Source organism: Schistocerca americana, chromosome 4 (genome assembly GCF_021461395.2).
Source record: "Schistocerca americana isolate TAMUIC-IGC-003095 chromosome 4, iqSchAmer2.1, whole genome shotgun sequence".
Taxonomy (NCBI): domain Eukaryota; kingdom Metazoa; phylum Arthropoda; class Insecta; order Orthoptera; family Acrididae; genus Schistocerca; species Schistocerca americana.
In genome coordinates, this window is record NC_060122.1 from 412,689,605 (window position 1) to 412,710,660 (window position 21,056).

General features: G+C 44.1%; 1 protein-coding gene across 1 annotated transcript in view; it reads right to left on the reverse strand.

Annotated features, from left to right (window-relative positions):
- Nucleotides 1-6,242: 6,242 nt before the first annotated feature.
- LOC124613516 overlaps nucleotides 6,243-21,056 on the reverse strand; it is a 56,658-nt gene continuing 41,844 nt past the window's right edge. Inside the window, exons 3-4 of the mRNA XM_047142226.1 lie at nucleotides 7,035-7,284; nucleotides 6,243-6,322 (exon numbers count right to left, since the gene is read on the reverse strand). Coding sequence (XP_046998182.1) covers nucleotides 6,243-6,322; nucleotides 7,035-7,284 — 330 coding nt within the window. The remainder of the gene's footprint in view (nucleotides 6,323-7,034; nucleotides 7,285-21,056) is intronic.

Here is a 21,056-nt window from a genome sequence, read left to right on the forward strand (position 1 = left end):
TGTAGAGGCTTATCTCACTAGGGGTAAGATAGATCGTGCCTACAGGAAAATTAAAGAGATCTTCGGAGAAAAGAGAGCCACTTGCATGAATATCAAGAGCTCAGATGGAAACACAGTTCTAAGCAAACAAGGGAAAGCAGAAAGGTGGAAGGTGTATATAGAGGGTCTATACAAAGGCGATATACTTGAGGACAATACTATGGAAATCGAAGAGGATGTAGATGGAGATAAAATGGGAGATACGATACTGCCTGAAGAGTTTGTCAGAGCACTGAAAGACCTGAGTCGAAACAAGGGCCCGGGAGTAGACAACATTCCATTAGAACTACTGACGGCCTTGGGAGAGCCAGTCCTGACAAAACTCTACCATCTGGTGAGCAAGATATATGAGGCAGGCGAAATACCCTCAGACTTCAAGAAGAATATAATAATTCCAATCCCAAAGAAAGCAGGTGTTGACAGATGTGAAAATTACCGAACTATCAGTTTAATAAGTCACAGCTGCAAAATACTAACGCGAATTCTTTACAGACGAATGGAAAAACTGGTAGAAGCCGAGCTCGGGGAATATCAGTTTGGATTCCGTAGAAATGTTGGAACACGTGAGGCAATACTGACCTTACGACTTATCTTAGAAGAAAGATTAAGGAAAGGTAAACATACGTTTCTAGCATTTGTAGACTTAGAGATAGCTTTTGACAATGTTGACTGGAATACTCTCTCTCAAATTCTAAAGGTGGCAGGGGTAAAATACAGGGAGCGAAAGGCTATTTACAATTTGTACAGAAACCAGATGGCAGTTATAAGAGTCGAGGGGCATGAATGGGAAGCTGTGGTTGGGAATGGAGTGTGACAGGGTTGTAGCCTGTCCCCGATGTTACTCAATCTGTATATTGAGCAAGCAGTAAAGGAAACAAAAGAAAAATTCGGAGTAGGTATTAAAATTCATGGAGAAGAAGTAAAAACTTTGAGGTTCGCCGATGACATTGTAATTGTGTCAGAGACAGCAAAGGACTCGGAAGAGCAGTTGAACGGAATGGACAGTGTCTTGAAAGGAGAATATAAGATGAACATCAACAAAAGCAAAACGAGGATAATGGAATGTAGTCGAATTAAATCGGGTGATGCTGAGGGAATTAGATTAGGAAATGAGACACTTAAAGTATTAAAGGAGTATTGCTATTTGGAGAGCAAAATAACTGATGATGGCCGAAGTAGAGAAGATATAAAATGTAGACTGGCAATGGCAAGGAAAGCGGTTCTGAAGAAGAGAAATTTGTTAACATCGAGTATAGATTTAAGTGTCAGGAAGTGTTTCTGAAAGTATTTGTATGGAGTGTAGCCATGTATGGAAGTGAAACATGGACGATATATAGAAGAGAATAGAAGCTTTCGAAATGTGGTGCTACAGAAGAATGGTGAAGATTAGATGGGTAGATCTTATAACTAATGATAAAGTATTGAATAGAATTGGGAGAAGAGAAGTTTGTGGCACAACTTGACCAGAAGAAGGGACCGGTTGGTATGACATGTTCTGAGGCATCAAGGGATCACAAATTTAGCATAGGAGGGCAGCCTGGAGGGTAAAAATCATAGATGGAGACCAAGAGATGAATACACTAAGCAGATTCAGAAGGATGTGGGTTGCAGTAAGTACTGGGAGATGAAGACGCTTGCACCGGATAGGGTAGCATGGAGAGCTGCATCAAACCAGTCTCAGGACTGAAGACCACAACAACAATAATTATTATTGTCCAGAGAGAATTCAGTACACGGTCTCGTCTCCTGTTACTCTGTTCGCAGTCGTGGGATATTACAGTTTTCCCTGAAGTCGGTCTTTATTAAAAAAAGTTTCTTTGATAAAATTCACTGCTATGAATGGTCACACTTAAGCCCGATAATAAATGTCCAAACAGGGTTTGTAATCGAAAGTCAAGTTGCGACACGATGTTTGAATTGTAGCTTCGGCAACAACTCTTCGGAAAATGAAATTAATGATATCAATCTTCTATCGAGAGAGATGTTCGCTGGGTGTTAGCGTTATCTCAGTTTTCATGTTTTTGACAATAAATTAAACGAACCAAAATTTACTTTTAATAAGCCCGGCTTCCAATGAAGTTAGCTATGTCAAACAGCGGCGTATGAACTTAAGAGATGCGAATAATCAAGACTCAAAAGCTAAAAGCTAAGACAGTAAAACCACGAACGCAAAGACTCGCAGATGCTAGAAAATCGCAAATGCTAAAGATTCCCGCACGCCAAAAACACTCAGACGCTATGGACGTTAGCAATACGTGCTTTGAGTTTATATAGTACTCGTGAAACAAAAAGGACGTTAGAAACTCTTTGAATAGAGCTCCTTGCTACTTTACATGTAATGTTCTATTCCATTGGCCCTTATTATTCTTTTATTTATGGGTTGTTTGGAGTAGGAGACCAGACAGCGAGGACATCGGTCTCATGGGCTTAGGGAAGGAAGTCGGACGTGCCATTTCAAAGGAACCATACCGGCATTTGCCAGGAGCGATTTAGGGAAATCACGGAAAACCTACATCAGGATGGCCGGACGCGGGATAGAACCATCGTCCTCCCGAATGCGTTAGAACGGGAATTCGTCATTCTATATGAAATATGGGAGATGTTTGTGGCCAGTTCGAATAAATTTTTGTTTAAAAAAAAGCTAGATATGTAATATGTGGTTGCATGTCACTGTGAGATGTTCTGCCGGACATGTTGTATGGTGTTCCCATACCTACTAGTCGCCCACATATGATTTCAGCACGATGGAGCCCCCCGCGCATATCAGCAGACAAGTCAGGGCAGAGCTGCAGACAACCTTCCCCGGCCGCTGGATTGGTCGCGGCGGGCCAGTCTTATGGTCACCGCAATCACGCGATCTGTACCAAATCAGTTTTTTCCTCTGGGGGTATCTAAAGAGCATGGAACACCTGTAAAAAAATGTCGTGTGACTAGGGCCTCCAGTCGGGTAGACCGTTCGGCGACTTTCGCGTCGAAGGAGTTGAAATGATGATGATTACGACAACACAACACCCAGTCCCTGAGCGGAGAAAATCTCCGACCCACCTGGAAATCGAACCAGGGCCCTTGGGATTGACATTCTGTCACGCTGACCACTTTTTTTTAGAATGAGATTTTCACTCTGCAGCGGAGTGTGCGCTGATATGAAACTTCCTGGCAGATTAAAACTGTGTGCCCGACCGAGACTCGAACTCGGGATCTTTGCCTTTCGCGGGCAAGTGCTCTACCATCTGAGCTACCGAAGCACGACCCACGCCCGGTACCCACAGCTTTACTTCTGCCAGTATCTCGTCTCCTACCTTTCAAACTTTACAGAAGCTCTCCTGCGAAACTTGCAGAACTAGCACTCCTGATAGAAAGGATATAGCGGAGACATGGCTTAGCCACAGCCTGGGGGATGTTTCCAGAATGAGATTTTCACTCTGCAGCGGAGTGTGCGCTGATATGAAACTTCCTGGCAGATTAAAACTGTGTGCCCGACCGAGACTCGAACTCGGGACCTTTGCCTTTCGCGGGCAAGTGCTCTACCATCTGAGCTACCGAAGCACGACCCACGCCCGGTACCCACAGCTTTACTTCTGCCAGTATCTCGTCTCCTACCTTCCAAACTTTACAGAAGCTCTCCTGCGAAACTTGCAGAACTAGCACTCCTGAAAGAAAGGATATAGCGGAGACATGGCTTAGCCACAGCCTGGGGGATGTTTCCAGAATGAGATTTTCACTCTGCAGCGGAGTGTGCGCTGATATGAAACCGGGCGTGGGTCGTGCTTCGGTAGCTCAGATGGTAGAGCACTTGCCCGCGAAAGGCAAAGGTCCCGAGTTCGAGTCTCGGTCGGGCACACAGTTTTAATCTGCCAGGAAGTTTCATATCAGCGCACACTCCGCTGCAGAGTGAAAATCTCATTCTGGAAACATCCCCCAGGCTGTGGCTAAGCCATGTCTCCGCTATATCCTTTCTTTCAGGAGTGCTAGTTCTGCAAGTTTCGCAGGAGAGCTTCTGTAAAGTTTGGAAGGTAGGAGACGAGATACTGGCAGAAGTAAAGCTGTGGGTACCGGGCGTGGGTCGTGCTTCGGTAGCTCAGATGGTAGAGCACTTGCCCGCGAAAGGCAAAGGTCCCGAGTTCGAGTCTCGGTCAGGCACACAGTTTTAATCTGCCAGGAAGTTTAATTTTTTTTTATTTTGTTCGTTGTTCAGCGTTGTGTTTGGTCGTTGCTGACATCACATGACTTTCGTTCGAGCTCGTTGTTGATCCTTTCACTCAGTTTTTTTTATTACAGAGACCAACTAGCTCTCTGACCGAACACGCTGCGCCGTTCAATGCAGCGTCGATGTCGGGGGTGTCAAAATGAATCTGAACAAAACTTTGAGCGTCTCCTGTAGTGGGCGTCCATTTATGGCCTGTAACTTAAATTAGTGCATCGCCATTCATAAGCCCCGGATGGCGTTTCGCGACTCGCGGTTCCTGTTACTACTATCCTTGTTGTATTCCCGATGTACCAAGTCAATTTGTAAAAGTTTCTTCGAAACTTCGTTATATCTATTTCTGTCTTTGTTATATGAGTTTAATTGTTTGATCCACGTAAATGTGTAATAATATTAAAAGGTCTCGTTATAACATTGGTAGGATATTTAATTTTCCTTCATTTACTATTACATCTTCTCCTAAAAGAAATAATTCCTCTTGAAGTACTTATTTCTGCGGTTCATGTTCATCATTACTGATAATTCTTTAACTGTTACTGAATCATGACCACTTTCATGTACACAATTCTCTTTCTCTGAGTCAGCAATATCAGTGTCAGGATCATTATTACTCACCTCATCGAACGATTCCAGTCGTACTTCAGATCCTCTGCCTAACGTTGTGTAGGTTCTTTTTTTTTACATTCTACATTTATTCCAAAAATTAAAAGCATACAGAATATTTAGTTTTTGTATTCTAGATAAAGAGCTGATTAATTGTAATTAGTGCCGACACGCCTAAAATTACGCACGTGAAAGCTGGATTGAACATAGGAAAGCAGTAAAGTGACACATACATACTTTGTTTCAGATTGTTGGAGCAGTGCATGGGTGGATCACAGGTATCCTCCAAGCTTTATTAATGTTTCATACACAATGCAACCCAGCGTAGATGAAAGGCAATGATGGCTGTGGCTAATGGATGGAGAGTTAATGGAAAGGTAATGAAAATGGTGCTGACTCATTCCAGCGCAGTCAGACAAAATAGAGAGGCCAAGCCATGTAGATGATGACTGTCGACTGCGCGAGTAACGGAGGTTTAAAGAATTTAAATTTATTCATTTATTATAGGCTGTTGAGAATAAAAGTCATGAACCTGGCATATTCTTGTTGATGTTGTTGCCCATGACGACGGGCTGAGTTCATAGACTAAAAGTATTTCTGGCAATTATTAGGAAACTTTTTTCCCTCTTGTTACAATTTTGAACTGTAACGAAATTACGCCTTGTTCGATTTCTGATTTCTCGTCACTGTTATGTACAAGAAACTGAGGGTACGATTATTCAGAGGAAACTTTAACATATACGCTCTCACTGTTATAGTGGTACTCTGGTCCGACTGCAGTCAGTTTATTTCTGAATTAGACATCTGTTTTTAAATCGTTCGCATTCTGTGGGTTGCCTAGTGTAATTTTATTATGTTATACGAAAGTTGAAGAATTTTTGGTTCCCTCGTCTCATAAAGTCGCGGGTTTGCGATTTCGGAGTCGGTATGTTTCTCACTTTGCTGCCTTGGTAGTGGATGCCGTGATGCCAGTGTTTACTTGCAGCCAAGAATGGGTATAAGAGGGAAACGGTGTGCGTACGACGGCTGAAGAGTCATTGTTTCTCTCCCCCAATATGTCCGCGGGTTTGTGTCTTCGTTCAGATGGTTCAAATGGCTCTGAGCACTATGGGACTTAACATCTGAGGTCATCAGTCCCCCAGACTTAGATATACTTAAACCTAACCTAGCCTTAGGACATCATACATATCCATGCCCTAGGCAGGATTCGAACCTGCGATCATTCAAATGGTTCAAATGGCTCTGAGCACTATGCGACTTAACTTCTGAGGTCATCAGTCGCCTAGAACTTAGAACTAATTAAACCTAACTAACCTAAGAACATCACACACATCCATGCCCCAGGCAGAATTCGAACCTGCGACCGTAGCGGTCATTCGGCTCCAGACTGCAGCGTCTAGAACCGCACGGCCAGCCCGGCCGACTGCGTCTTAGTTGTTGGTACATTTCTTACTTCTGCTGCCTTGCTTGTGTATGCTGTGTTGTCGGGGTTAACTTACAGCCAAACACAGGCGTTCCAAGGAAACGGTGAGCACCTCTGTTATGTGTAGGTAAATGGCCTTAAAGGCTGTTCGCATTTGCGAAATCGTTTAGTGAAATTCAGACTGGGATCTCGCGTGGAATGCCTATTACCTCTCTTCAGGGATGATTGAAATTTCCATCAGCACACCGCGTTAAAGTTCAACCCCAGCTATATTCAGCTATGCGGTACATACGCATTTTTAAAACGTGACTACGCCTATTCAGGCTGTTTTAGTTTTATTTCTAGACCATGCCCTCTTAGACAAATTATAGATTCAGGTGTATCTTCTGAAGAAGGCTCAATTATTTGGGCTGAGACCTAGGTTAAGGTTGGTTTCATTACCGCAGTCGAGGCTGATAGTTTCTTTTATATTAGATTATCACGATTGCTCACTGGGCTGCAATGTTGAAAGTACAAAAATAAAAATAATGATCCAATTTATAATCCGGGGCATCGTTTGAACAATTTACTTGCTAAATGGCACATAATATACCTCGAAAACTTCGACAGTCGTTTCTCAGAAACGGTCGAGTGTCTATCAAAAAGCTTATGTTGACTCCTCTTCCGCTGAGCGAATGTTGTGGGAAATCAGGTTATGGCACTTGGCCATGTTCTCCTCGTTTGCGCTATGTATACTTTACGCTAGATGTCAGCCGCTCCACTCACCGTCTCCAGCGAGGGGCTGGGTGCCCTCCGCGGCGGCAACGCTGGAGAGCAGGACGGGTGGGTGCGAACGGCCGAGGCGGTTCTCGGCGAAGACGGCCAGCTGGTAGCGGCCCGGGCGCAGCCCCGACACCGTGAAGCGCGGGCTGGCGCCGCGCACCAGCTGCAGCGGCGCGCCGCCGGGGGCCGCCTGGTCGCTCATCGCGCCCGGCTCCGTCACGCGCGACTCCCCGGACTCGTCCAGCGGCCGCACCTGCCGGCAACAGCCTCTCCTGTAACCCCAACCTCCAAGTAAATACAGGTGACCTAACGCATTTCTCAGTATGGCACTGCATTTTATTCTGAATTACACTGAGCACCAAAATTAAACGATCACTTTTTCGAAATCCCGTAATCGTCTCCCTTTCCAAAAGCATAGTTTTAAATTTCGGTCAGAGGTGCCTGCTGGTGTCAAAGGGGTTAGAAGAGGTTGCCTAACCATCAGGCGTTAGTGCAGTGTCTCGATTAAACTGGTGTCGAAGTTTCTGACATTTTTAATGTGCTCGACAGACGTGCGTGGGTGTCACCGACGCTGTTGCTGAACTGGGGTGTCTCTTAGAGGGCTCCTTTGCAGTTTTAGTCGAGGAGTAGGACCAAACGACCGCCCTACCAGCCCTCAAGTCAAGAAGTGAAGCAGAAGCGCTCAACAGGCATAAAAGCCCTTTGAAGCCTCGGCTCACGTTCAAATTTCATCGAATGGTTTTGAGCGTTTCGTAGTGGTTCCATCCGGTATACTAGAACAAACATTGTTCTCATTACCCCGCCAAAGGGCTCAGATCAGGTTCAGTGGGTTGCAACTCTACGATATGCTTAGAGTTAAAAGCCGAGGGATTGGCAACAGTGTCGAACCCCGTGGTAAAAACTGCTGTTTTTAAAAGCGCGCCGCAGCGCGTAGTGTGAAGCAGTCGGCCTCCGGTTCTGACGGTGGCGCCGCTGTGGCAGTCGCAGCTTTGGTGTCTCCTTCTGGTGAGAAACGGGAAAGGTTGGCTGTTCACGTGTATTTAAGGAGCGCTATGAGTGGTCTAGGGGATGCCGGCACGATAGCTCAGCGTGTTCGGTCGGAGGGTTAGCTGCCCTCTGTAATAAAAAAACTGAGTTAATGGTTCAACAACGAACAAAAACGGATGTCTTACGACGTCCGCCCCGAGCAGATGCAACGAACAATGAGATTATATATATATATATATATATATATATATATATATATATATATATAGGGTAGCATCTTTGATTCATAATCAAAACGTCTCCGGTCCCGGGTTCGATCCCCGCCACTGCCTAAATTTTGATAAATAATCGGCATTGGCGGCCGAAGACTTCCGGCGTAAGAAGTCAGCCTCATTCTGCCAAAGGCCTTGTCAAAGAGGGCGGAGGAGCGGACAGAGGTTCAGGGCACTCTCTTGTCCTAGAGTTGGGAAATTGCCCCTAAAGGCGGAAGAATCAACAATGATCAATGACATGAGGATGCAGAAGGCAATGGAAACCACTGCATTAAAGACACGTAACGTGTATCCACAGGACATGTGGCCTGTAATTGAAGAAGTGTCATGATGATCTCTCCACTGGCAAAAGATTCCGGAATAGTCTCCCATTCGGATCTCCGGGAGGGGACTGCCAAGGGGGAGGTTACCATGAGAGAAAGATTGAATAATCAACGAAAGGAAAACGTTCTACGAGTCGGGGCGTGGAATGTCAGAAGCTTGAACGTGGAAGGGAAACTAGAAAATCTGAAAAGGGAAATACAAAGGCTCAATCTAGATATAGTAGGGGTCAGTGAAGTGAAGTGGAAGGAAGACAAGGATTTCTGGTCAGATGAGTATCGGGTAATATCAACAGCAGCAGAAAATGGTATACAGGTGTAGGATTCGTTATGAATAGGAAGGTAGGGCAGAGGGTGTGTTACTGTGAACAGTTCAGTGACCGGGTTGCTCTAATCAGAATCGACAGCGGACCAACACCGACAACGATAGTTCAGGTATACATGCCGACGTCGCAAGCTGAAGACGAGCAGATAGAGAAAGTGTATGAGGATATTGAAAGGGTAATGCAGTATGTAAAGGGCAACGAAAATCTAATAGTCATAGGCGACTGGAATGCAGTGGTAGGGGAAGGAGTAGAAGAAAAGGTTACAGGAGAATATGGGCTTGGGACAAGGAATGAAAGAGGAGAAAGACTAATTGAGTTCTGTAACAAGTTTCAGCTAGTAATAGCGAATACCCTGTTCAAGAATCACAAGAGGAGGAGGTATACTTGGAAAAGGCCGGGAGATACGGGAAGATTTCAATTAGATTACATCATGGTCAGACAGAGATTCCGAAATCAGATACTGGACTGTAAGGCGTACCCAGGAGCAGATATAGACTCAGATCATAATATAGTAGTGATGAAGAGTAGGTTGAAGTTCAAGACACTAGTCAGGAAGAATCAATACGCAAAGAAGTGGGATACGGAAGTACAAAGGAATGACGAGATACGTTTGAAGTTCTCTAACGCTATAGATACAGCAATAAGGAATACCGCTGTAGGTAGTACAGTTGAAGAGGAATGGACATCTCTAAAAAGGGCCATCACAGATGTTGGGAAGGAAAACATAGGTACAAAGAAGGTAGCTGCGAAGAAACCATGGGTAATAGAAGAAATACTTCAGTTGATTGATGAAAGGAGGAAGTACAAACATGTTCCGGGAAAATCAGGAATACAGAAATACAAGTCGCTGAGGAATGAAATGAATAGGAAGTGCAGGGAAGCTAAGACGAAATGGCTGCAGGAAAAATGTGAAGACATCGAAAAAGATATGATTGTCGGAAGGACAGACTCAGCATACAGGAAAGTCAAAACAACCTTTGGTGACATTAAAAGCAACGGTGGTAACATTAAGAGTGCAACGGGAATTCCACTGTTAAATGCAGAGGAGAGAGCAGATAGGTGGAAAGAATACATTGAAAGCCTCTATGAGGGTGAAGATTTGTCTGATGTGATAGATGAAGAAACAGGAGTCGATTTAGAAGAGATAGGGGATCCAGTATTAGAATCGAAATTTAAAAGAGCTTTGGAGGACTTACGGTCAAATAAGGCAGAAGGGATAGATAACATTCCATTAGAATTTCTAAAATCATTGGGGGAAGAGGCAACAAAACGACTATATACGTTGGTGTGTAGAATATATGAGTCTGGCGATATACCATCTGACTTTCGGAAAAGCATCATCCACACAATTCCAAAGACGGCAAGAGCTGACAAGTGCGAGAATTATCGCACAATCAGCTTAACAGCTCATGCATCGAAGTTGCTTACAAGAATAATATACAGAAGAATGGAAAAGAAAATTGAGAATGCGCTAGGTGACGATCAGTTTGGCTTTAGGAAAAGTAAAGGGACGAGAGAGGCAATTCAGACGTTACGGCTAATAATGGAAGCAAGGCTAAAGAAAAATCAAGACACTTTCATTGTCAACCTGGAAAAAGCGTTCGACAATATAAAATGGTGCAAGCTGGTCGAGATTCTGAAAAAAGTAGGGGTAATTTATAGGGAAAGACGGGTCATATACAATATGTACAACAACCAAGAGGGAATAATAAGATTGGGCGATCAAGAACGAAGTGCTCGTATTAAGAACGGTGTAAGACAAGGCTGTAGCCTTTCGCCCCTCCCCCCCCCCCCCCCCCCCCCCACCGCCCTGCCGGCCGCGGTGGTCTCGCGGTTAAGGCGCTCAGTCCGGAACCGCGCGACTGTTACGGTCGCAGGTTCGAATCCTGCCTCGGGCATGGATGTGTGTGATGTCCTTAGGTTAGTTAGGTTTAAGTAGTTCTAAGTTCTAGGGGACTGATGACCACAGAAGTTAAGTCCCATAGTGCTCAGAGCCATTTGAACCTTTCGCCCCTACTCTTCAATCTGTACATTGAGGAGCAATGATGGAAATAAAAGAAAGGATCAGGAGTGGAATTAATATACAAGGTGAAAGGATATCAATGATACGATTCGCTGATGACATTGCTATCCTGAGTGAAAGTGAAGAAGAATTAAATGATCTGCTGAACGGAATGAACAGTCTAATGAGTACACAGTACGGTTTGAGAGTAAATCGGAGAAAGACGAAGGTAATGAGAAGTAGTAGAAATGAGAACAGCGAGAAACTTAACATCAGGAATGATGGTCACGAAGTCAATCAAGTTAAGGAATTCTGCTAGCTAGGCAGTAAAATAACCAATGATGGACGGAGCAAGGAGGACATCAAAGCAGACTCGCTACGGCAAAAAAGGCATTTCTGGCCAAGAGAAGTCTACTAATATCAAATACCGGCCTTAATTTGAGGGAGAAATTTCTGAGGATGCACGTCTGGAGTACAGCATTGTATGAAAGTGAAACATCGACTGTGGGAAAACCGCAACAGAAGAGAATCGAAGGATTTGAGATGTGGTGCTATAGACGAATGTTGAAAATTAGGTGGACTGATAAGGTAAGGAATGAGGAGGTTCTATGCAGAATCGGAGAGGAAAGGAATATGTGTAAAACACTGATAAGAAGAAGGGACAGGATGATAGGACATCTGCTAAGACATGAGGGAATGACTTCCATGGTACTAGAGGGAGCTGTAGAGGGCAAAACTGTAGAGGAAGACAGAGATTGGAATACGTCAAGCAAATAATTGAAGACGTAGGTTGCAAGTGCTACTCTGAGATGAAGAGGTTAGCACAGGAAAGGAATTCGTGGCGGCCCGCATCAAACCAGTCAGTAGACTGATGACCAAAAATAAATAAATAAATAAATAAATAAAATGAGGTCACCTCGGTCAGTCGGAGTGATTCTGGGTCAGTCACTCGTCACCAGTTGCTGGTCAGTCTCTCGTCCGCATTTGTGCGGCAGTTTGTCTGTCGTCTGGAGTGCCAGTATGTCTGTCGTTCGGATCAACCTTTAAGGCCGATTGGATCGATCGGTTGGTCGGTCGTGTACTGAGACACAAAATGCCTTGTCCGTCTTGAGCGTCGGCGCATATGAGGTGCCATGTGAGTTCAGTGGGCCGCGCAGTATAGCGAGGGATAGTGGCTTCGCGGTCGACACGAGAGCAACAGGAGTCAACCCACGACATCAGTCTGGCCGATGCGAGCTGCGACGCCCCCGTGTAACTGGTTCTCCGAGCGCTTCTGGACCCCTTCAGTTACTTTGTTGATAGTGCTCTGTCTGCATACTTGACCTGAAAATTTCCGAGTTTCGTTAATCCAACCTGTTCAAAAATGGCTCTGAGCACTATGGGACTTTTAACTACTGTGCTCATTAGTCCCCTAGAACTTAGAACTACTTAAACCTAACTAAACTAAGAACATCACACACATCCACGCCCAAGGCAGGATTCGAACCTGCGACCGTAGCGGTCGCGCGGTTCCGGACTGTAGCGCCTAGAACCGCTCGGCCACTCCGGCCGGAAATCCAACCTGTATCTTGTGGAGCTTGGCTCGGTCCTTTCCTGGTGCAGGGATGTCGTTTTGCCAGTGGGCGTGTTTCCTCTGCATGGTTCGGTCCGAGCCAGTATTTCCTCCGTCGTGTGTCTGGAAGTGAGTGGGAGACGCACCATCTGTGCAGTCGCGACGGAGCAGCAGTCGCGGACGGAGCAGCGAGCAGTCGGTCGGTTGATACGCACCAGGAAAGATGGGAGATCGGCGCGCCTTCCTGCGTCCGTTGAAGCGGCTGGCAGTTTTGTGGTGTCACCGCCAGACACCACACTTGCTAGGTGGTAAGGTGGTAGCCTTTAAATCGGCCGCGGTCCGTTAATATACGTCGGACCCGCGTGTCGCCACTGTCAGTGATTGCAGACCGAGCGCCGCCACACGGCAGGTCTAGAGAGACTTCCTAGCACTCGCCCCAGTTGTACAGCCGACTTTGCTAGCGATGGTTCACTGACAAATTAAGCTCTCATTTGCCGAGACGATAGTTAGCATAGCCCTCAGCTACGTCATTTGCTACGAGCTAGCAAGTTGCCATTATCATTTGCTATTTATCTTGTGATGCATGTACCGTCAGACCGATGTTCACCAATTATGGATTAAAGTTAAGTATTCCAGCAGCTACGTACTTTTTTTGCTAGTATAATTACTTTACCTGTTCCAGACCTCACGCCAGCCTGCGTGAGCTTAAACACGTGCCTTTCGGCTTCACCTCATAGTGGCTTGGCTGTCTAGCCAAGTCACAACAAGTTTATTAGAAGTTAAGTGATTGGTGATATGTTGTTTTATTTACTTGTTAAATTCTACTTGTTAAATTCTACTTGTTTTCTTGGTGAGGTCACCAGCCGCTTTGTTTTGGGGTCGTCCCACCATTCTTCTCCGTTCGCCCACCCGCGGGAAGGTGGTTATTTATCAATCGGGTGGTCCGTTTTTCCCTTGTGGAGTAGGGGCTGGTTAGAGCAACCTGCGGTTCGGGTTGTTCGGTAATCTCCCTATCAATCTGCCGTACGCTAACAGTGCCTCTGTCACGTTTGTCGGATTCGGTGTATTAACGAATTTATTGCATGAAGTGTAACGGCCTAATTCCTGAAATATTTTTTTTATCTTGCCTGTCATCTTGAGAGACGGTAAATGTGTACTGTAGACCATGTTTGGCCAACCTTGTATAATTTTATGTAAGATTGCATTTCATGGGCTTTTATTTAAATGGTCATTTTAGTATATAAAGTTGTCACCCTTCCACCGTAAGACTTTTCTTGGAAGTTAAAATCAAGTTGCACCTTCGGTGGCAAGTTAATCTTTTAATTTTAGTGTTTTGTACCATTTCCATCCCTCCTACGGTCTGCATAGTTTGTGTGTTGGTGTGAATTGTTAAAGCTTTTACTTTAAGGTAATCTGGTGTGTTGCAAAAAAATAGCTCTGAGCGCTATGGGACTTAACTACTGTGGTTATCAGTCCCCTAGAACTTAGAACTACTTAAACCTAACTAACGTAAGGACATCACACACATCCATGCCCGAGGCAGGATTCGAACCTGCGACCGTATCAGTCGCGCGGTTCCGGACTGGGCGCCTAGAACCGCTAGACCACCGCGGCCGGCAGGTGTGTTGCAGATTTGCACCTGTGTAGTCTTTCAGAGGTTGTTGTGAACGGTCGTGACTACGGCCGTGTCAAAAGGGAGCGGCAGTGTTCTCAGCCCGAAAGCTCATACACTCAAAAATTTGTTTCTTTCAGCCTCTGAATAAATTGTAACTTGGTATTTAGAGGGTGCTTTCTGCTTATAATTTTAAATCTGTTTCTTAAAAAAGAAAGCTTTAGGAATAAAATTCCCATTTGTTACAAGCAATTTGATTTTGATTTCATCAGTTACTCTCTGGCAACTACTTCCACGCTCACATATTGTGATTAGATGTGTTAATGTTCTTGATGAATCGCTAGTAAATAAAGTAAATTCTTAAGAAATAGTTTTCAAAGTAAATTCACGGTTCAGTCCTGTTATTTATCGCACTACAAACTGCGAAATGTGTGGGTATCGACGCGTGGTTTCATTGACGCCCTTTATGCCACCCGTGAGGCCTTCTTGTTTCGATTCTGAGCGGCAGTGTATCTGAAACGTTTCGCTAGGCCACCCATTAGAAAACCGCGTGATTTCACCGCTGGTTGTCGCGGTTCTCAACTCCACCACAGAGGTGGTGAAAGAAGGGGTCAAGTGCGGGTAGGGAGGTGTGTAACGACCTCCCATCGTGTGACACGTCCATCGTACTGTTGGGTAAACCTGTGGTGAAATTTGGTACCAATGTGACATCACTGACCCATCTTACAGTTCAAATGCACATGTGAGGTGCGGCCTTTTTTTTCGTATGGCGAAGCGTCGATGAGTCCGAGGTGACGTCGAAGGGCGCCACCCTTTTGCACCTTTACAAAAAAGAGTTGTAGGCACCTTGGAGCCAAATTTCAAGCAAATGTCTCGGAATGGGAGACAATTGCGGGCTGTTGAAAAACTGCATAAACAGAAATTTTAAGTAATACACTGTACGATCAGAAGTATTCGGACACGTGTTAGTGGACATGAATATGGAATGTGTCCGCCCTTCGCCTTTACGACGGCTTGAACTCTGTTGGAGACACTTCCAATGATGTGACTGAATGTCTGTGCAGGAATGGTAGGCCAGCCGAAACGTTTTAAGTCATCCCAGAGGTTTTCCACTCGACTCTCGCTCACTACTTCCTTGCAGGGATGTTAATGTCTACAGACCATTTCCTCGCAGATATTGCTTTATGATATGCTTCATTGACATCTCTTTCCTCTTCTTCTTCGTAGGTTAAAGCATGTTTCCTGCAGTAGGCCTCAATCTCCCCTGAAGTTGTCACTCCACCGTTTCTTTCGTTGGCCTGTATTTCTTTTCTCAGCTTGTGATTCATTTCTTACGCCTTTCACAATCATCCGCTGAGCAACCTGTCTACGTGTCGGTTCCATTCATGCTTCCTCTTATTGACAACGTCATTAATGGAGACCAGTTTCCATTCTTTTCTAATGCTTTCACTTCTCTCTGTATCTCTCGGTGGCTCCTTGCAATTCTACGCAGGACTTTTGATTTCCGTGGTTTCCAAGTTGTAGCTAACTGTTAGATTCCGCTAAAGCCAACGAAGTATTTTTTTTCTGAACGCAAGGAATACATTGGTAATTAATATTTCTTTGTAAATTATGATTCTCGACTGTTTTAGTAAAAGGTGAAGTATGCTTCGTTGTCTTATCCTCCTCCGTAATCTGACCGACACACGAAGAAGTCCTGTACAACTTATTATCGACATGCTACGCTGAAATATTCATTATATGCTTTATGTTTTATTTAGTTGAAAGATGATTGCTATCGCATTCCACTTTCTTACGTATTTTTTAAGTCTGCTAAATACGTTAGAAGTGGTTGGTTTACTGACGCAACGATTGCGCGTCATCACTGTGCTATGTTATATGAATTTCAACATTTGGAATGCGATAGCAATCATCTTTCAACTAAATAAAACATAAAGCATATAATGAAAGCATATAATGCATCCAGTATTAGAATCGGAATTTAAAAGAGCTTTGGAGGACTTACGGTCAAATAAGGCAGAAGGGATAGATACGGAACCTGCAATCTGATGTCCTTACAAAGTCAAATTACATCATGCAAACCAGTAAATCGCGCTGAAACTTAACGTTAATAGGATCTTCCGTCTCCAACACCCCACTTATACCAGCAACAATAGCTGGCACTGAACGACACATCTGCTTGGTAACGAATGTATCTCGCACAATAAATTCTAGCCGGCACCAAAGGAAATACTTCCCTTAATTATACAATACCTCACGCGGAACTTCTTAATTTTTTGACCACAAATTATCCTCTCGCAGCCGACTATGTAATGCTAACGATCCTGTTTAATTTCTTAAAACAATACAGTGCTATCAAATTTAATTGTTCCCAAAAGGAGCCAGCATTATAAAGTCTTTTAATTTTTGAAGTTTCACGTCTTGTTTCAGCTGTGTATCTCATATTTTGCCTCACAATTGTTAAGAACACTATGGAGCTGTAATTTCCTTTGACCTTTACTATCTACTAGGCTGATTGAGTCAACGACATTCCGATTGTATTTTTTTTTTTTTTTTTTTTTTTTTTTTTTTTTTTTTTTTTTTTTTTTGTGATATGTTACAATATAGCATCACCCGTCAATTGCGGTCTGACTGTGTTGGTGAGGCAGTAAATTTATGCACAGGGCAGTGACTGCGTCACTGCAATTCACTTTGGAGGTGTGGCGGTGGGACTTGTAGTCCCGTACCACAAGTCCCTAGTTTTTCCTTGACTTATGCATTGCTCCATGGCGAGCGAAGAAAAGCAAGAAAATCGGAATGTGAGAGGACTTTGTTACGAGACAGAATAACTGGAGGGTATGTATGAACTGTGTGCAATGAAACAGTCACTGTTAGCCGCCATATTGTATGATTTGTGGTTTTTTGATATTCACAAGCTATATGTAATGTTAATGTGGAGTTTAGTACCGGCCAGAATACAGTCTGTTGCATTTCAAAGGTAATTACTAGTATTTAATTTTGATCAAAGTATTCTGTAATGAACTATTACGTACTACAAACTTATATAGGACTTCGAACATTTGTTGATCAATGTTTGTTGTAGAACCACCTTTAATAACACGGTCAAAAGCGTAGAGAAGGTTTTCTCTCCTAAAAAGAACTCATTTCACTCGTAGTCATCGAATGACCAAATGCGAATGGCAGTGTTACAATTCGAGAAGATCTTATACACGTTTTCCTTCTCTTATATCCCAAGAATTTTACAGGCAACAATCGGAGTCGGCAGCTGCTTCTCCACCACGATAGTAACTTGTCTACGTGTACGAAATTACGTACGCTGTGGGGATCATAGACGCCGCTAAGGATATTGTCCTTCACAGACACAGACACAGTCACTACACACACCAGTTCAATAACAACGAGTTTAATCTTACCAGCTTAAAACATTAATTTCTTCTTTTGAGCGGTAATATTACAGAGCCAAAGAAAGTGGTAGACCTTCCTAATATCGTATAATACGGCCCCTGCGAGCACGTAGAAGTGCTGCAAAATGACGTGGCATGGACTCGCCTGATGTCTGAGGTAGGGCTGGAGGGAAGTGACACCATGAATCCAGCAGGGCTGTCCATAAATACGTAGGAGTACGAGGGGGTGGAGATCTCTTCTGAACAACATGTTGTAAGGCATCCCAGATATGCTCAGTAATGTTCATGTCTGGAGTGTTTGGTAGCCAGCGGAAGTGATTAAACTCAGAAGAGTGTTCCTGGAGCCACTCTGTAGCCACTCTGTAGCGGTGGGGTGTCGCATTGTCCTGCTGGAATTGACCAAGTCCGTCGGAATGCACAATGGACATGAGTGGATGCAGGTGATCAGACCGAATGTTTACGCACGTGTCACCTGTCAGAGTCGTATCTAGACGTATCAGGGGTCCCATATCATTCCAACTGCGCAGCCCCGCAGCACTACAGAGCATCCACCAGCTTCAACAGTCCGCTGCTGACATGAGGGTCCATGGATTCATGAGGTTTTCTCCATACCTGTACACAACCATCCGTTTGATACAATTTGAAACGAGACTCGTCCGACCAGTTAACATGTTTCTAGTCATCAACAGTCCAGTGTCGATGTGATGGGCGCAGGCGAGGCGTAAGTCTTGTGTCGTGCAGTCATCAAGGATACACATGTGGGCCTTCCGCTCCGGAAGCCCGTATCAGAGATCCCAGAATGAGATTTTCACTCTGCAGCGGAGTGTGCGCTGATATGAAACTTCCTGGCAGATTAAAACTGCAGGAGAGCATCTGTTAAGTTTGGAAGGTAGGAGACGAGGTACTGGCAAAAGTGAGTCGTACTTGGGACTGAGCGAGGTGGCGCAGTGGCTAGCACACTGGACTCGAATTCGGGTGGACGACGGTTCAATCCCGCGTCAGGCCATCCTGCTTTAGGTTTTCCGTGATTTCCCAAAATCCCTCCAGGCAAATGCCGGGATGGTTCCTTTGAAAGGGCACGGCCGACTTCCTTCCCCATCGTTCCCTAATCCGATGAGACCGATGACCTCGCTGTCTGGTCTCCTCCCCCAAACAACCCAACCCCAACCCCAACCCAACCCAACGTACTTGGATAGCTCAGACGGTAGTGCACTTGCCAGCGAAAGGCAAAGTTCCCGAGTTCGAGTCTCAGTCCGGCACACAGTTTTAATCTGCTGCAGAGGGAAAATCTCATTCTGTAAATACCCCCCAGGCTGTGGCTAAGCCATGTCCCCGCAAAATCCTTTCTTTCAGGAGTGCTAGTTCTGCAAGGTTTGCAGGAGAGCTTCTGTTAAGTGTGGAAGGTAGGAGACGAGGTATTGGTAGAAGTGAAGCTGTGAGGACGGGGCGTGAGTCGTGCTTGGGTAGCTCAGATGGTAAAGTACTTGCCCGCGAAAGGCAAAGGTCCCGAGTTCGGGTCTCGGTCCGACACACAGTTTTAATCTGACCGGAAGTTTTATATCAATGATGTTTGGTGGAATGGTTCGCACGCTGACACTTGATGGCCTAGCATTGAAATCTGCAGCAATTTTTGGAAGGGTTGCACCTCTGTTATGTTGAATGATTCTTTTCAGCCGTCGTTGGACCGGTTCTTGCAGGATCTTTTTTCGGTCACACCGATGATGGACATTTGATGTTTTACGGATTCCAGATTTTCGCGGTACACTCGTGAAATGGTCGTACGAGAAAATCCCCACTTCATCATTACCTCAGAGATGCTGCGTCCCATCGCTCGGTCGCCGACTATGACACCAAGCTCAAACTCACTTAAAACTTGATAACCTGTCATGGTAGCAGCAGTAAGCGATCTAATAACTGCGCCAGACACTTGTTGTCTTATATAGGCGTTGCCGACGGCCTCGCCGTATTCTGCCTGTTTACGTATTTATGTATGTGAATATACATGCCTATACCAGTTTCCTAGGCGCTTCTGGGTTTACTCTTGCCTTTGATTATTTTCCTAGGTGTTTGGTTTTCCAGTTTGTATCTTTTAAACACTTTGTCACACTGTAATCTTTTCTAATCCCATTTTCGACGTTTTACTGCTGAAAAATTAAGTACTTAGGTATTTATTAATTTTACCATGTACTTTCAGTTTGCATCTTTCTGTTTACACAGAAAAGATCATACTCGTACATTTGATTTTTTAATTGGATGTATCCATTTCAGGTTTTGGACAGCCTCTTTAAATGTATGTAAAATATGTCTTCAGTGTTCGCTAGCAGAACTGCCTGGTCAGCATAATAAGGTATTCTTTCTGAAGTTATTTTTACTTGGAATTAAAGTGGACCATACGTAAATTATAATGCTTCTTAAATTGAATAAACTACTTTGGCAAATATTTTAAATTTCTTAACTTCTGAAATGGCGCATTCATACTTCGGGGTGTAATTGCTACAGGCCGCGACGTAATGATTTGAGGAGAACAATTATCAGGCAAAAGGTTCCTCTTCTCGTTACGAACAGTATTAAACATATCTGGCAACATGGTAAACTTCTTTCATTAACACTTTTGAAATTCTCCCTAACTGTTATTGGACTGAGGTGCATGCTACTGCTCGTTATCTTCACAGTGCCTTTGCTAACACTGCATCACCGTAACTCCACAGACTTAATTTTGCCTGGGTCTTTGGAGTTACTGACTATCGACCTCACTGTTAACCCGTTCATGGTTAAAATATATTTTGATAAAGATTAAAAACTGTCTTCTTTCGTCATAAATAGTGTACTGTCAGTACAAAAGAAAATAAGGTTACCAGCTTTGAAAATCGTTGAAGTGAGACACGTGTGTCCCAAGAAATTAACTAGAGACATGTTTTATGTGAACCTAGGAATTTCAGAGTACAATTTTTAATTTTAGTAAGATTTTATCAGAATGAAAAATACGGAAAAAATACAACAAAACATTGCCAAAACACATTTACTCTCCTGACACTGAAGAACATGAAATATTGCACACAACATAACATTTGAAGAAAGCTTTGACATACCACACACCAAGGTTTACTACAGTGTACGGCGTTTTATGGGGCATATGGGCCCCATTACATACAAATTATTTATAAAACACGTGAATTACTAAGGTGTGCAGTCATGTCTCAAACTATATGTGTGAATTATTATTATTATTCTTTTTTTTTTTTGAGTCATCAGCCTGCTGACTGTCTGACAGGTTTTGATGGGGCCAGCCACGAATTTCTCTCCTGTACCCAACTCTTCATCTCGGCGAAGCACTTGCAACTTACGTCCTCAATTACTTGCTCGATGTATTCAAGTCTCTGTCTTCCACTACAATTCTTTAACCTCTAAAACTCCCTTGAATACCGTGGAAGGTATTCCTTGCTATCTTAAGAGATGTCCTACCAAACTGTCCCTTCTTCTTGTCACTATTTTCCACATATTTCTTTCCTCGCCAGTTCTGTAGAGAACATTCTAAGGCCTTACCTTATCA